The 15,776-nt window shown below is 46.8% G+C and overlaps 1 protein-coding gene and 1 non-coding gene across 2 annotated transcripts; one reads left to right on the top strand and one right to left on the bottom strand.

Annotated features, from left to right (window-relative positions):
* Nucleotides 1-6,381: 6,381 nt before the first annotated feature.
* On the top strand, nt 6,382-6,454 carry TRNAK-CUU (transfer RNA lysine (anticodon CUU)). The gene has a single exon. It is a non-coding gene; the product is annotated as a tRNA-Lys (tRNA).
* A 349-nt stretch (nt 6,455-6,803) lies between these two features.
* On the bottom strand, nt 6,804-9,003 carry LOC123067121 (uncharacterized). Its single transcript, XM_044490051.1, has one exon. It carries the CDS (start codon nt 8,783-8,785, stop codon nt 6,983-6,985), a length of 1,803 nt encoding a protein of 600 aa, XP_044345986.1. The 5' UTR covers nt 8,786-9,003; the 3' UTR covers nt 6,804-6,982.
* Nucleotides 9,004-15,776: the final 6,773 nt, after the last annotated feature.

The following is a 15,776-nucleotide window of genomic DNA, read 5'->3' as shown; positions in this document are numbered from 1 at the left end:
TGCAAAGTTAATTAAGTATCCGAAACTAGTACAATGAAGCCTTGTCGTTCCAGTCACCCGCGGGAGGGGGGGGGGGGATATATGTCAAAAGGAAAAAGAGTTATCGAGTGGCAGAAGTTGATCTCTAGAAATAGTGATGCCATCATTATCGGATATGGATACCTCCATTTTTGAAGGTATGAATTGTGCGCTAATTGACTCCTCCCACTAAAAAATCAGAGCCTCTTAAACTTTGATTGCCAGCACTCCTTTTTCTTTTCTTTTTGCCTCTTGATTGCGAGCACACTCTTTTTCCTTTTTTTTCTCTTTTGGCTCTAGACTGCCAACACTATGTTTCTCTATTTTTAGTAAGTACTTTCTTAACAGTGCCAACTAGATGGATGGCTCAATGCGTGTAAAACTCTACATAATAGGTTAAAAGTGACACACGGCGGGAAGAAGTGGCTTGTACAAGGTGAACGAATAAACTGATGGAGTACGCAAGACCACAGTGTACGAATTGCAGCGCAAAGATACACAAACGGATGAAGTGGTTTATAGAAGGTGAACGGATACACCAACCAAGTATGCAAGATTGCAGTCAAAAGTGTCGAAGAGGGTAGCAATTGAAGGAAAGAAAGAGAATGACTGGCTTTTCAAGAGCTTCTGACTAGATGGATACAATGTTAACAAAGCTCACCAAATATTTAGATTGCACAAACGGTGGTTCAGTTTTTATTGTGTATATGGCTCTGGTGGGAAAAAAAATCTAAACCAATCAAAGTGACACCAACTTATTGCACTCAACTCTTGGGATTTTGATGAGGAGTCATTCAGAAAAATAGCAACCTAGGTCACTCTGGGCATTATGTGAGGGCTAGAGTGTGACCAAATAAATTATATGCATGATCCAAGGTAAACTTGCATTTGAATAAAGCAATAAAATTTTATACCATTCCTTGTCCCAGCATTCTTTCATTAACTTCATGTCAGCTTTCTGGTCTTCGGCTATTTCCTAACCTGCATTGGTACAACATAATTTATGTTTTAGTGTGAGGGCCTCTTTAAATTTGAAGTTTACACTTCATCTTTCTTTTTTCCACGAATATGCAAGCTGCGTATCTTTTCATGGATAGGTTTACACTTTATCCGTTTGGTTTAAAATCAACAAGATAGGAATGAGTCATTACCTTAGGGTAGGCTGATAGTGGGAAGCAAATAATTTTGTTGTTTTGGAAATGGAATCCTTTTATTGATTCTTTGTCAAGTATCTAAGTTATAAAAGCAGCAAAGGGGAAAGCGGCGTCTCGTTGTGGCGTTCGCCACATGCAAATCAGCAGTGACAATGCAGCTCTCAGAATTCCAGGTTCAAGGCAAATGACAGCTTCCTTGACTGCATATAAGCCAAAGGCCAATATTATTGACGGAAAGCATACAAAGTAAAGTCGTGAGACAACCTTTGCAGAAAGCTTACCTCGCATCGTCTATAACTTTCATTGCTTCGCGTGCAGTGAATAATATACTTTTTAATTTATGAAGTGCTAGTTAACCACGAACAAAGCCTGGGAATATATTATGTTAGTGTTAGGACCAATTAACAAAGCAGAAATGATTTTGAACATATGAAGAAAGTAACTAAATCCACCACAGCAAAAATTCAAGATGAGTTATGTAGCACACAAAAGAAGCAAATTTAAAGAAATATACAAAAAAACAAGAATACGGCTAATATAATCTTAATGCTTAGATTTTACCAACTCTAGTTTTTTTTTTTGTTTGAGACAATTACCAACTCTAGTAGAAAGTGAAATTAGTGGCGGGCACAGGCAGGAACCCGCCACTGCTATTTTGCAAACGCGGCCAGGAGTTGGAGGGCTGAGGAACAGGCCCACACTAACTAGAGCACTCAAAAAAAAACTAACTAGAGCAAAGTCTCTGTCTTCCTCTGGCTCTCTGACTGAGTTGAGTTGGAAAGAAACATCAACCATGCGCGATGCAGCCGCGATTTCCCGCCACCGCCGCACTGGCACTGCTGCACCGCCGAGCCACCTCGATGTACGTGCACTGCAGCAGGTCGAGCAACACATCGAGCACCAGTGCGCAGCGACCTCAGGCACGCACGCCTGCCACCTGTTCGACCGAATCCCCGACCCGGACGCGCGCGCCTGCCTACACGACAACTATTCTGATCCATGCACATATATGTTGAAGTACATATAAATCAACACATGCTATCCGCCTATTTCTTCTTATACACCAACAACACGCGTTTTATCAGCCTATTTGTTATATTTGTGTCGAATATACTATGTACGCAAGGGGTTACGTGGACTTGGAGTTGTAATTGGTGTGGTTAGGTACGAGTTGTGTAGGAGTCGGACACTTGTATCCTAGGCTTCTTATATACGGAGGGGCACCACACGTTGTAACCCATGACGACTTGATAGCAACAGGTACGCGGGGGAGCCGGCGGCTTGTGCTGGCGCCCGGGCGGCCGGTGTTGCGGTATCTTGGGGAGGAGCGCCCGTAGTCATGCCCCGGGGATGTAGCCATATCGGTGAACCTCGTTAACAAATATTGTGCCTCGGTGTGTCGTCTATGATCTTGCATTAGCGTTTTATTCTAACAAGTGGTATCAGAGCAAGGTTGCGAGAAGGCTGTGCGGAAGATCATCCGGAGGTACGAGGATCATGCCCGACGGGTGCCAAGGAACGTCCGATTGGTGCGAGGTGGAGCATGGCGGCGATCGCGGAGGCGGTCGGTGGTGTCGGACACTTCGGGCAGGAGGCCTGGACCGTTCGATGGGCTGCGGTCGGTAAGGATCGGCTAGACGTGGCGATCGGACCGACGTAGTGGCTGTTGAAGACGTTGCGGAGGCGACGGATTCGGCTTGCGATCAGACCGGCGACCAGACGTGGGGGACGGCCGGATAGATCGGAGTGTGAGAGCATCGAGACGATGCGCTCGGTGTTGTACAAGGGCGGCGGCGCGGCACTGCGGACGGATTGTGTCGGCGACGCGGATGGCCAGGGTATGGCACGCGAGGTGGCGACTGTTGTGGCAGGGTTGACGTGCGGCACGTACGTGCGACAGGGCTGGACAGATTGCCGGCGAGAACCAAGAAACAGGGACCAGGAAGGCGAGTTGTCGTCGGATACAGCGGCGGATTTTTTCCAGAGGTACACGGATAGAGAAAAGGAAAGTCACGGCAAGCTGCGTACGCGAGATGTTCGGTTACGTGCGGCAGCAGGTCTTCGATGGATGGCATGGGCGCAAGGAAAGAAATAAATCGAAACAACTACGTGCAGGAGTCCAGGGGATACTATACATGCATGTGCGTTCCAGTTTAAAAGAAAGATGATGTGTGCCTACAAGGTGTTATGATTAAAATCAGGAGATATGTACGTGTTTGGGTCCGTGCATGACCAGCGTTGGACTTGATTTGGAGATTGTGCAAACCGTGGCAGCTTTGGACTCGGCTTTTCCTGTCAAAGAGGAAAAGATAGGGCCGGCGGTGTTCAGCGGGTAATAAAAGGTAAGCGCACACAAAAAATCAATCTGCAGGTTTAGAAAAAAGCTGGAGCGGGCTAGTTTTTCAGCGAGAGCTAGTTTGAGCAGCTACGGTGTTTTTCTCAAGGGCAGATTGGGTGCGGTGCAAGTCAGGGTTCTTGGTAGATCGCGGACTGCAGCGTGGCTTCAGACGAGGAATACGGGATCCGTGATCTTTTTCGTGAGGAAGTCGCAGAGGAAAACAAGGGTGGTCAGACCGGCGGCAACAGGTCGGTTAGATCGCGGTTCGGCATGGCGCCGGGGTTCGCCAAGTTTGATTTGGAGAAATTCGATGGCACGGGTAACTTCGGTCTATGGCAGACAAGAGTCAAGGATATTCTGGCGCAGCAGGGAATCTTGAAGGGTTTGCAGGAGACGAAGCCGGCCAAGGTTGACAATGATGTGTGGGAGGATATGCAAGTGCAGGCGGCCGCTACCATACGGCTTTGTCTTGCGGATCAGGTCATGTATCATGTCATGGACGAAGATACTCCTAAGGAAATTTGGGATAAGTTGGCAAATCGTTATATGTCCAAGTCAGCGACCAATAAGCTGTATTTGAAGCAAAAGTTCTATGGGCTGAAGATGCAGGAGGGGTCGGATCTTGTGGAGCATGTGAACGCCTTTAATCAATTTGCCACGGATCTAGCGCGTCTGGATGTGAAGATTGATGATGAGGATAAGGCACTACTTCTTCTTGTTTCGTTGCCACCGTCCTATGAGCATTTGGTCATTACATTGACACATGGAAAGACAACCATCAATAATGAGGAAGTCACTGCAGCGTTACTTGGACATGAGTTGATGAAGCAAAAAAATGCTGTAGAAAGGGAGAGTACTCAAGGTTTGGGGTTGACAGTTAAAGGTTATCAGCTCAGGAAGGGACAAGAGGCGGAGAAGAAAAAGAAGAAAAAGGTGCAGTGCTACAGGTGCAAGGATTGGGGACATATAAAGAGGGAATGCCCAGAACTGATGGGTGGGGCAAGTGCTAATGCGGCTACTCATGGTGATGACTCAGACAGCAGTAGTGATGTTCTCGTAGTATCAAACATGCGGTCAACAAAAACTGAAGCGTGGATGTTGGATTCAGCTTGCTCTTTTCATGCGACGCCCAACAGGGAGTGGTTCTCTTCGTACAAGTCTGGTGAGTTTGGTTTAGCCTATGTGGGCGATGACACAGGTTATCGTGTTGCTGGAGTAGGTGACATCAAAATCAAGATGTTTGACGGAGTTGAGCGGATGCTTCGGGGAGTCAGGCATGTGCCAGGGCTAAGGAGGAATTTAATTTCACTTGGTGTTCTTCATGATGGTGGTATGGAATTCCGTTGTGATCGGGATACGAAGACCATGAAAATCATGGAAGGTGGGGCGACCGTGATGATAGGAGAGAGGACGGCTTCGCATCTTTACAAGTTGCAAGGGAGCACTATTGCAGGTGGAGCCATGGAGAGCGGAGCTGCAGGAGTAGCAGTGGAGTCTCACGGTGGCGGCGGGTCTGGCCCGTTGGGTAGCTCTCAGTAAGCTACAAAGAAGACAACCCAAGTCCGGAGTACATGGAGGTTCGAGCATGGACGACTTCTAGGTGGTGGAGAATATTTGCCAAGGTGGAGTTTGTTATATTTGTGTCGAATATACTATGTACGCAAGGGGTTACGTGGACTTGGAGTTGTAATTGGTGTGGTTAGGTACGAGTTGTGTAGGAGTCGGACACTTGTATCATAAGCTTCTTATATACGGAGGAGCACCACACGTTGTAACCCATGACGATTTGATAGCAACAGGTACGCGGGGGAGCCGGCGGCCGGTGTTGCGGTATCTTTGGGAGGAGCGCCCGTAGTCATGCCCCGGGGATGTAGCCATATCGGTGAACCTCGTTAACAAATATTGTGCCTCGGTGTGTCGTCTATGATCTTGCATTAGCGTTTTATTCTAACACTATTTCTATTTGAGTAATTCAACCCATCGTTTATTGTTTGCTACTCCCTCAAATAAGTTATTATTATGTGCGTAAACAATAATGGCAGAAGTAAGTTATTCCTTGTTCGTAGATATCCTAACCTCATTTTCCGTGTATTGACATTTTTTTTTGAGAGAGCTCACCTAGTGTGCAGTCTTAATTATATAATGGCAGAAGCTCAATTGTTGTTGTTTATGCCTAGCCGGTGCTACTTTATATATGTTTGGTCCATCGTTATTATTATGATGATACAAACTCATACTGTGAACCATGCATGTATTGCAGATGCTGGTGTATGACTAGTACGTATATGCCAAATGGTACTATACGTATGTGATCATCTTTCAGGTTACAACTTCAATTCTGTAGCTACTAAACTAGACTGCTCCTAAAAACTATATTTAGTCGTTGTTTGTCCTGTCAGGCATGTGCCTCCCTTGTTTCAGTCTTATCTTATCGAATGTTTCAGCAACTTGATCAGCCCTAACTATGAATGCAAGGTGTCCACTTGAGGCGCAACAAACAGGAACAAGCTAGTAGAAAATCTGATCACTATCATGTATAAAATGCTTGAGGTTTTATTTGTCGGGGATAACCAGTCCAGCCATGGTCCTGGCTGAGTCTGAGCATCACTTGTCTTTCTTCTTTGATTTGAATCCTTTCGGTGACATGACAGAGCCTTCTCATACTACATGTTGATTAATTACATATTCTAAAGATGCCATCATGGCTTTCATTTCATTTCATTTCTTTCAAGCACTGTGCTGCTGATCCATCATAATCTCTGTTTTTTTTTTGTCCTCATTTTCTGCAGGTTCTCTCTTCTTCTTTTGGTCTCTGGGAGTTCAAAGAGAAAATTGGTCTAGGGCTAGTGGAACCACTGACTCAAACAGCAAGCCCGTCTAGCTCAGTTGGTAGAGCGCAAGGCTCTTAACCTTGTGGTCGTGGGTTTGAGCCCCACGGTGGGCGCTATTTTTTTTTACCTTACCTTACCTAGGTAATTATTTTTTACTAACAAAACTCTGTCTGCCCTGGTATCTTCAGGTTTGCCTAGCAAAATGGCCTTTTCTGATGCTCTGCTAACAAACTTCATTTCCATGTGTGCTGACAACATGTTTATTTTTGTCCAAAATATCCATATATGCAAAATGCCCGGCGAGTCGCGCGCGCTGCATTTCAGCGCGGCTGCTGGAGCCAGCGCAGGCGGGCGCGCAAAACCAGCCGCAGCGCGCGCGCTAAAAGGTTTTTTGCGCGCGGCGCTATAGCGCGGCTGTTGGAGATGCTCTAAGAAGAAGTAAATTCTCATCATTTCTCAAAATTCAGCAGGGAAAAGACAGAATACTATATATGACAGGGTATATATACTCTGCTATGTCTAGCATAGTTGCCTTGTATCCTCCTTCTGCTATGTACTTACAATGGATTGCTTGCTGTGAAAAACATCTACAGTAGCTAAGCCTAGCTACTCATCTAACCATGCATACATCTTATTCTTACTTACTGTCTCTGTATGCCAACAGGCAGCGCAGGGGGTGTTGTACTCGTGTTACTGGTATCTGAATTGCTGTTGGTGTTGGTCACCCCACCATGATCTGAAGCGAAAACACCTGCAAACCTCAGTGGCTGCTGCATCTGCACCCGGGAGCTGCTGGCTTCTTCTTCGCCGGCGTCATCTCCGCGGCGGCTTTGGCTTTGACGGCGAGACACCATCCTGTGGTGCACAATGTCGTAGGCGTCGGCGGTCCTGACCTCCTGGGCGAGGGCGCAGGGGCAGCAGCACAGCCACTGGAAGCAGTCCGTCACGTCCGGCCTGCCACAGCAAAACCCGCTGCCGGGAAGCCCGAACCTGCGGCGCATCTGGATCCTCCAGAACCCACCGTACAGCAGCCCTAAGACGCACAGCAGGGTGCCGCCGAGGCTGAGCGCGAGCCTGGCCGCCTCGTCGTCGATGTTGATGGCCGCCAGGGTGAAGATGAAGAAGGGCGCCAGGCACAGCAGGATGAAAGTCGCCGCGTGCACGTACGCATTGCCGAACCCCAGACGCCCGGCGTTCCACCCGAACACGCAGCAGCTGCAGAACAGCGACAGGTACGCCAGCGAGATGTCCTCCCACAGGTCCCACACCAGCCCGCCCGACCACTCAGGCGCCGCCACTGCCACGGTGCCTTCTTCTTCTTCTCCCACCTCAACGACGACGGCACCGGCAGCGCCCATTTCTAGTCCTTGTCGCTGCGGCGGAGAAGGGGAGAAGGAGTACCTCCTCTCGACGGTCTTGTGCTGGAGCCGCTGCCGCGAGCCCGAAGAAGAAGACTCCTGCTCCTCGTCGTCGGCGGCCTGGACCTCGTAGTCTTTCCCCAGGGGGCTGAGGTTGTTGTACATGCTGGCAACGGCCGGGGCGCATATCGCAACCGTCACGGTGAGGCCGACCCCCACGGGAGGCCGCCGGTTCCTGGAGAGGCCGAGGTTGAGGCCGCACAGCGCGTACTGCGCCAAGCAGTTGAGGTGGAGCAGCAAGACCACAACCATCATGTGCCTCCTCTCGTTGGGCTTGACGGTGCCGCCCTTGCAGTAGACCTCCCGGAGCGCGGCCATGTCGCCGGCCCTCCACCGGCACAGCAGCGCCAGGTGGTAGAACCTCCTGGGGTGGTTGTACAGGCACATCAAGGTAAACAATGCGTTCAGTATCTGGTTGTTGACCTCGAACCACGTGTCCTTCTGCGACTTGGTCCGCAGCACGGCGTTGAGCATCCCGGTCATGACCATGAAGAGGATGGCGCCGGAGATGCCCACGGCGACGATCCACACGAAGAGGGCCATGTTCATGGGGTTCTTGATCCACTCCTTGGACTTATCCCACAATGGTCCCCACTTGATCTTCCTCACGAACGGCACCGCCGCCGCCAAGCGTCGCCTTCTCGACTGTCTTCTTCTTGGTGGGTTAGAAGAGCGCTCATGCTGCTGCTGCTGCTGGGAAGAAGAGCGCTCATGCTGCTGCTGCTGCTGGGAAGAAGAAGGGGAGCCATTGTTGCTGTTGTAGTGTCTTTGGTCAGCGCGGAGCATGTGGTCGGTGGAGTAGCAGGGCGGCGAGCTTGGTGTTTGCAGGTGGTGCTGAAATGAGTAATCCTCCTGGCCATTGGTCTTGTCGCTCAGGATCAATCTGTCGTCTGTTTGTTGGGGTGAGTCGATGAAATAGATGGCAATGTGATGATCATTTTTTGCATCCGTGTTTGCAGGCTCCTCTTGGTGCATCATTATGTCATCAGCAGGAGGTCTCTTGTGAGTGGCACCACCTGCAACCATGTTTCGACGGACGGACAGGCTTGGAGGATGGATATATATACTCTGAAATAGCAGTATCGCAACCGATCGAAGCCAACTTCTTTCCCCCTTTGATTGAACTACCAGGTAAGTATAATATAATGTTGCTTCTTTTTTGAAGAGCTAGATGTTCACATAAGGAGGACTGGACAGAGCCAAAAAGATGATAATAATCCACTTGTAGCTCCCATTTGGTTAGATTTGCTGGAAAAAAAAAAGGTTATGAAACAAAACTGAGCCAAAAAGATGATAGTAGTCCAAGAGAAGTTGAGTCTGAAGCAAAATTGGGTGCCGGCACACTAGCAAGTCTTGTTTTGCAAGGTAGCTACTTGAGTTTTAAAGTCTGTTGCAGATAGCCTAGTTGTAGCTTATATATATTGTTAGAAAAAGAAAGGAAGGAAAGGCCCCTTGTTTAGAATGAATTGCATATGATGGATGGATCGATATTAAGTAGTGGGGCAAATGAAATGATTCATATATATACTGTTAGACCATAAATCAATGAGTACATACTAGTACTACTGTAGCAAGTTTCCAAAGGAAGCTAGAAGAAATTAAAGGCAGCAGATATGAATCAAATTAATGATTTAGACGATAGTACGTACATACCTTGTTACTACTAATCGTGCGTGCGTGCGTGCGTGCGGCAGCTAACTCATAGTCAGAGAGACGGACAGATGGTTGGATTGCCCTCTCCTCTTTTGATAGAGAGAGATAGAGAGAGAGGGAGAGAGAGATCCTCTTTGAGATGACAAGTGAGGAGGAGGAGGAGAATGGATGGAGTTGAATTCTTGCTCGATAGGATTAAGGGATGGAGAGATTTGATTTTTCTTTTTCTTTTGAGGAGAAACAAGGAATGAGCTGCTGAAGAAAGTAAAGCAGCAGCAGCTCAATAGAAGCAACCGATGAATGAAACAACAACAAGAAGAAGAAACAAAGGTTGGGCCGGCAGATATTTCGTTGATTTGGCCACCAAGCACGCACGCACAACACAAGACTGGATCTTCTTCTCTTCTCTTCTCTTCTCTTCTCTTCTCTTCTAGAGTATTAGTAAATTCTAGTGTCCTATTTTCATTTCAATATTATTGTGCTCTCTGTCTCTGAGTTGTACAAGGCATGCAAGGAACAAGAAAGAAAGAAAAGTACCAAGTTGTCTTCGTCAAGTGCCTGCTAAGGTCACACACAATGAACGGGAAACAAAAGAAAAAGAAAGGTCCATTCGTCCCTTGAGAGAGTTGGACCATCTAGAAAACTCAGGCACCTTCCTTCCTTCCTTCACATGATTGACTTTTCTTTCTCTCGCATATGTACTCCCTCCGGTCCTTTTTACTCTGCATATTAGGTTTGTCTGAAATCAATCTCATTCAACTTTGACCAAGTTTATATAAAAAATTATTGACATTTACATAACAACACCAACATCATTAGATTCATCTCGGAATATATTTTCATATTATATTTATTAGATATTATAGATGCTAATAATTTCTAATATAAATTTGGTCAAACTTAGCTAAGTTTGACTTTCGGCAAATCCAATGTGCAGAGTAAAAAGGACCGGAGGGAGTATGTATTGAAATCATGCTCCAGCCAATTGCTCCAAAAAAATCCAAACTGATGGAGAGAAACGGGTAATATATTTTAACAGTATGGATGTTTGATTTCAGATTCAGATAGATAGATAGATACTCCCCTAGTACTGTATGAAATCCATCCATCTTCATACCTTGCTTGCTTGTTCAACAACTCTGACTATTGTATCTATCTATCTATATGTATGTATGTATGTATGTATGTATGTATGTATGTAGTGAAAGAAAAAGAAAATCAAAGCTTCAAGTGCAAGGCAGCTGCACCTTGTTTATTTGTTTGTTTTCATCCGTCAGTGATAGGCTGCTCTGTCTGTAGCAGTATATTCCAATCCAAATTTATCTTTCAGAATTATTCCTATTTTCACCACATAAGCATCAACATTTTCCATCCTTCATTTCCCAGTCTTCCGGTGTGCACCAAGATCCGTACTAAGGCTGGTCATAGTGGGAGGTAACTTAGACTAGTAACATGCATACATTACTAGTCTATGTTACTACCTCTATAGTGCATAGTATCATAGGTTAGTATCATAGGTGATCTCATTTATTGCTATGCATGACACATAGTAGCATCACATTTATTATGTTACGGTATCTACCTATGTTACTATAATCATCTCTCTCTTCTTTAATTGTCTGCCACATAAGCATGTTTGCGAGTCCAAGCGCATGATACTACTTATGTTACCCCACTATGGCTAGCCTAATAGGTGCCTCACTTGGCCGAGGCCCACAAGTACAAAATCGTAATCAATGCACCACAGAGTTTCTCTGTCTCCCAAATGTACCATCAATCAATGGCTTTGTTTCCTTGTCAAATGCATACACCATATATTATACTAGTGTAAATAAATAATGAAAAGAAAATAAATTCATTTTATAAGATCATCATCATTTCCCTATACAAATACTTGTGCCTCAAGAACATGCGCTAATCCCTAACACATGCCGCTAATCCAACATCCATTCTACTTGAGCTACTACTCCTTGCTCAAAAACTCCCCCATCGGACATGACGTGTATGGGAACGAATAATATATGCCGTCTTGAGGTTCCACGGGTAAGCACCCCAAATCTTCCATCTCGGAGCTATCGAAACGATACGACATGACTCTTTCAAGTGGTGTGTGTAACAAGACAGTCTCTTGATTAGGATGAAACCCAACTAGGGTACATCTCTGTTCCGACTGAATAATGTTATGATGATGTTCGCGAGAGAAATCCGCTACAAGAGGGCCAAGGTTGATGTCACGCTTCAACCTCCAGTTTATCTCATCACGCACATCGTCGAGGTGCCAGATCTGAAGTCCAAGGCCATCATGACCACTAAGTAGCGCACAATATAGGCCATTCTCTGATTTTCCTAAATGATGGTCTTCACTATACCTTTTGCGAAAACCTTTCGGCAGATTAATTACTTGATACGTGTCATTTGACATGTTTATTCTGTGAAAGATAAACCAACCACTGATCAAAGCTAGACAAACAAACAAGAAAGGTAACCGAAATAAGAAGGCGGTGTATAAAATGGGAGTAGTCATGTACCTCAGGATGAAATTATGCTGATGAACATAGAGTGTCCCCCGCCAGTACGCACCATAACATTGCGAGGACGGCAAAATGTCTAACATATCGCCAACGGTCCCCGCGGCCTCCCCTTGGCGAATAAAAGGCCTCTCCTCCCACCACTTTGTCATCGATGAAAAGACAAGCAAGACAAATGTCGACGGCGGACACTGTCTATCTATTACGTGATCGTCCATGTAATCAGGCCACAGAAATGGAAGGTGCTTAACTAGAAAGACCTCGTAGTGTGGTGACACGGCAGGATCGAACGCGAGGTGCTGGTCATGGCAGTGCATGAATTTTTCATCAGTGTAGACGTCCTCCATGCCCGGCGTGCACATGGACGGGGGAGGGGGCAGGCGCGTCCACCATCGCGTCGCGTGGTTAACCACCCACGCCTTGTGCTCGATAGGCCCTCGGCGACGCGGCCATTCGTTGTTGAGCAGGAGGAGGCCATTGCAGTGCTGCTTGATCGTGGAGCACTCGGCATCCATCGTCTGTGCCATGGTCATGATCGTCTGTGCCATGGTCATGGTCGTCTGTGCCATGATCGTGGAGGTCCTCCGTGGACGACGGCGTCTCCATCGTCTGTGCCATGGTCGCTTTGCTTTTTGCTGCACAAGTTTGTTTGTGGTGTTCGATTCGATCTAGAAGAAGCGTTCGATATATTTATAGTAGCACGGAGAGTGGGAGATAGGTACGTGATGGAATCCGATTAGGCCCCGTGGGACCAGCAAGTAGTTAGTTGAGCCGGCCCAGCTCTCCACCTAACATCATGTTTTCTCTTCCATAATCAATCTGTTCTTTGTGCTGGGTTTTTTGATTGAATGAATGAAGAAAAGTTTGATTTCATTTGTAGAACATGACCAAACACATACAGTACAAAATTGTAAGCTATGCATGTGTTCTTCTTCTTCTTCTTCCTATGTGTTGTGCGCGCGAGTCTTCTTCTTTCTTGCACAAGAATCCAAGAGAACGTGTATAATAACTGAACATGTTCATCATCAACTTTTTTTTGGTACAAATTAAGCTACAAGCCTACAACATTTAATACTGCAAGGTACATAGCACCGATATGTCGAGAAAGCAGGCGTGTCCACGTATAATATGTTGCCGATACGCCGATATGTTAATACACATATCCATGGAGTATCCTGTTTTTCGATTTAAAAATAAAGAAGAAGAAAAATGCCGATACGGCCGCCGGGACGGCGCCGCTGGCTGTGTGTGCTTGTTTCCGCCATGCGTGCGTGGCTAGCTGTTGTTTATGTGTGCGTGCTTGCTGACTGTTGGCCACTACTGAGTAAAGTCATCCAGGAGCGCGAGGATTGAGTAAAGTGATGATCATTCAGTCATCGAGAAATAGGCATGGATGCAACAAATGACCAGTATTTTGTTTCTTTTTATCTCATCTCAGGCATTCAATTCATTCTCTTCCTAATGGCCGTATTGTTGTGTTGCTATTTTTAGTAATTGTCGTATCCCGTATCCGTATCGCCGTATTGATGTCATGATCGACCAGTCGGTGACTCTCTCCATCATCAAGGACACACGTATCCAGGAGAAGAAAAGAAAGGCGATCTCGTGCCGTCAGGGCGTCTTCCTCCGCGGCCGTTCTCCGGCGGCTCCCCTCCGCTGACGACCTCAGTCGTCGGTGGTGAGGGGGGTCGCCGGATCCACGCATGTGGATTGTTTTAGGCATTATTTTCTTAAGATTTTGGGTTGTTCATCGTCATGGCTTCGGCAGTGGAGATGGCGGCGCCGACTAATAAATCTTCAGATATTTCCCCAACGAGGCGATCCGCTTTTTAGGGTGGATTTGGAAACCAGACTGTTCAAGTAAGGATGGTGCAACAGCGGTGGCATCCTCGTGGTGGACCTGTGTCCTTGGGCTTCGCCGTTGCGACGGCGTTTGCTCCAGCGCCGGCGTGGAGCTTGGGAGATAGTCCAGGAGCGGTCTGGAAGATGGTGGATCTGGGTTCGTGGTTCGTGGCAGGCAGGTATGGTTTCCTCCTCCAACATCTTAGTTGGGCGGGGGTGCCAGATCTGGAGTTTGATGGCGTGTCCGGGGTGTTGCCCCGGTCTGATTCGTTCAACGGCAATGGCTTCGCCTTTATTGGCGAGCCACCTTGGAGGTCCGCAAAGCTGCTATCAGCGATGGAGCCGCGTCGAGCTCGGGTGTGGAGGTGATCCGTCATGTTCTTCTTTGGTGGCTGCTATGGCGGTGCCAGAGGCAGGTGACGAGCGTTGGTGTCAAGCTCAGAGGATTCTTCAGTCTTGTTTGTAATTTTACTTTTGTTCCTGTGTGCAAAGGCTAGCGTTTTGTTGTCTTTTCAATTTTGTTATGTCGATATGTATGTGGCTTGTACTATGATCCTTATGATATACTCCCTCCGTTCCTAAATAATTGTCTTTCTAGCCATCTCAAATGGACTACAACATACGGATGTATGTAGACATGTTTTAGAATGTAGATTCACTCATTTTGCTTCGTATGTAGTCATTTGTTGGAATCTCTAGAAAAACAATTATTTAGAAATGGAGGGAGTAAATGAGACACGTATTACCATGCAAAAAAAAAAACTCTCTCCATCGTCGACGCGTTTGTCAACTGGGCTGGACTGGACTGCAGTCAGTACGTATGGCCTGTCAGGCCCATGCCAAACATGATAGATAAGAAAGGGATTCGGCCCGTGGTCGAGCCACATCCGACGACTAACCCCGGCGTGCTTGTACTAATTTCCGTATCCTAGCCTAAAAAAACTAATTTCCATTATTTTTGCTTAGAAAAAACTAATTTCCATATATTTTTTTGCATGGTAATACGTGTCTCATTCATATTATAAAGATCAAATTACAAGTCACGTAAAGACCGACATGACAAAACTGAAAAGATAGCAGAACATTGCTAAGCTTGACACCAACGTCCGTCACTTGCCTCCGGCACCATCACAGGAGCCACCAAAGAAAAAAAATGATGGATCACCTCCTCACCCGAGCTCGGCGCGGCTCCATCGCTGATATGCAGCTTTGCGGACCTCCAAGGTGGCTCACCAAAGATGAAGCCATTGCCGTTGAACGAATCAGACCGGGGCAACACCCCGGACACGCCATCAAACTCCAGATCTGGCACCCCCGCCCAACTAAGATGTTGGAGGAGGAAACCATACCTGCCATCCATCAACCACGAACTCAGCACATGTTCTGTCTTCCAGATGTCGTCGATGCAGATCACAATCTGCATCTGCTCCCGATCTACCTCCCAAGCTCCGCGCCGACGCTGGAGCAGACGTCGTCGCAACGGCGGAGCCCGAGGACACAAGTCCGCCACAAGGATGCCGTCGCCGCCACGATATCCCCGCTTGAACAGACTGGTTCCCAAATCCATCACCGAGCAAAGAGACGATCGCCTCGCCGGAGAAGAACCTGGAGCTTCTTTATTCAGCATCGCCGTCGCCGCCGTCGAAGCCAAGACGTCGGACGATCTAAAAACCTAGGCTATTAGGGCTCTAAACCTAAAGCAAAAATGATCCAAAGATATCCTCCTCTGCAGCCATAAATACATGTCGTCATTTATTTCCGTATATTGAATACCAAAAGATATCCTCCTCTCCAGCTATAAATACACGCCATTATTTATTTCCGTATATATACAGAATACTAAAATATATCCTCATCTCCAGCTATAAATGCACGCCGTTATTTATTTCCATGTATAGAATACCAAACAATATCCTCCTCTTCATCAGCTACAAATACACGTACCAAATCTTCTTCTCACCAATCACATTCAATCGCAGCCAAATTTTGAAAAG

This window comes from Triticum aestivum, chromosome 3B (assembly GCF_018294505.1).
Source record: "Triticum aestivum cultivar Chinese Spring chromosome 3B, IWGSC CS RefSeq v2.1, whole genome shotgun sequence".
Lineage (NCBI taxonomy): Eukaryota > Viridiplantae > Streptophyta > Magnoliopsida > Poales > Poaceae > Triticum > Triticum aestivum.
This window is presented reverse-complemented; position numbering and strand designations above follow the sequence as displayed.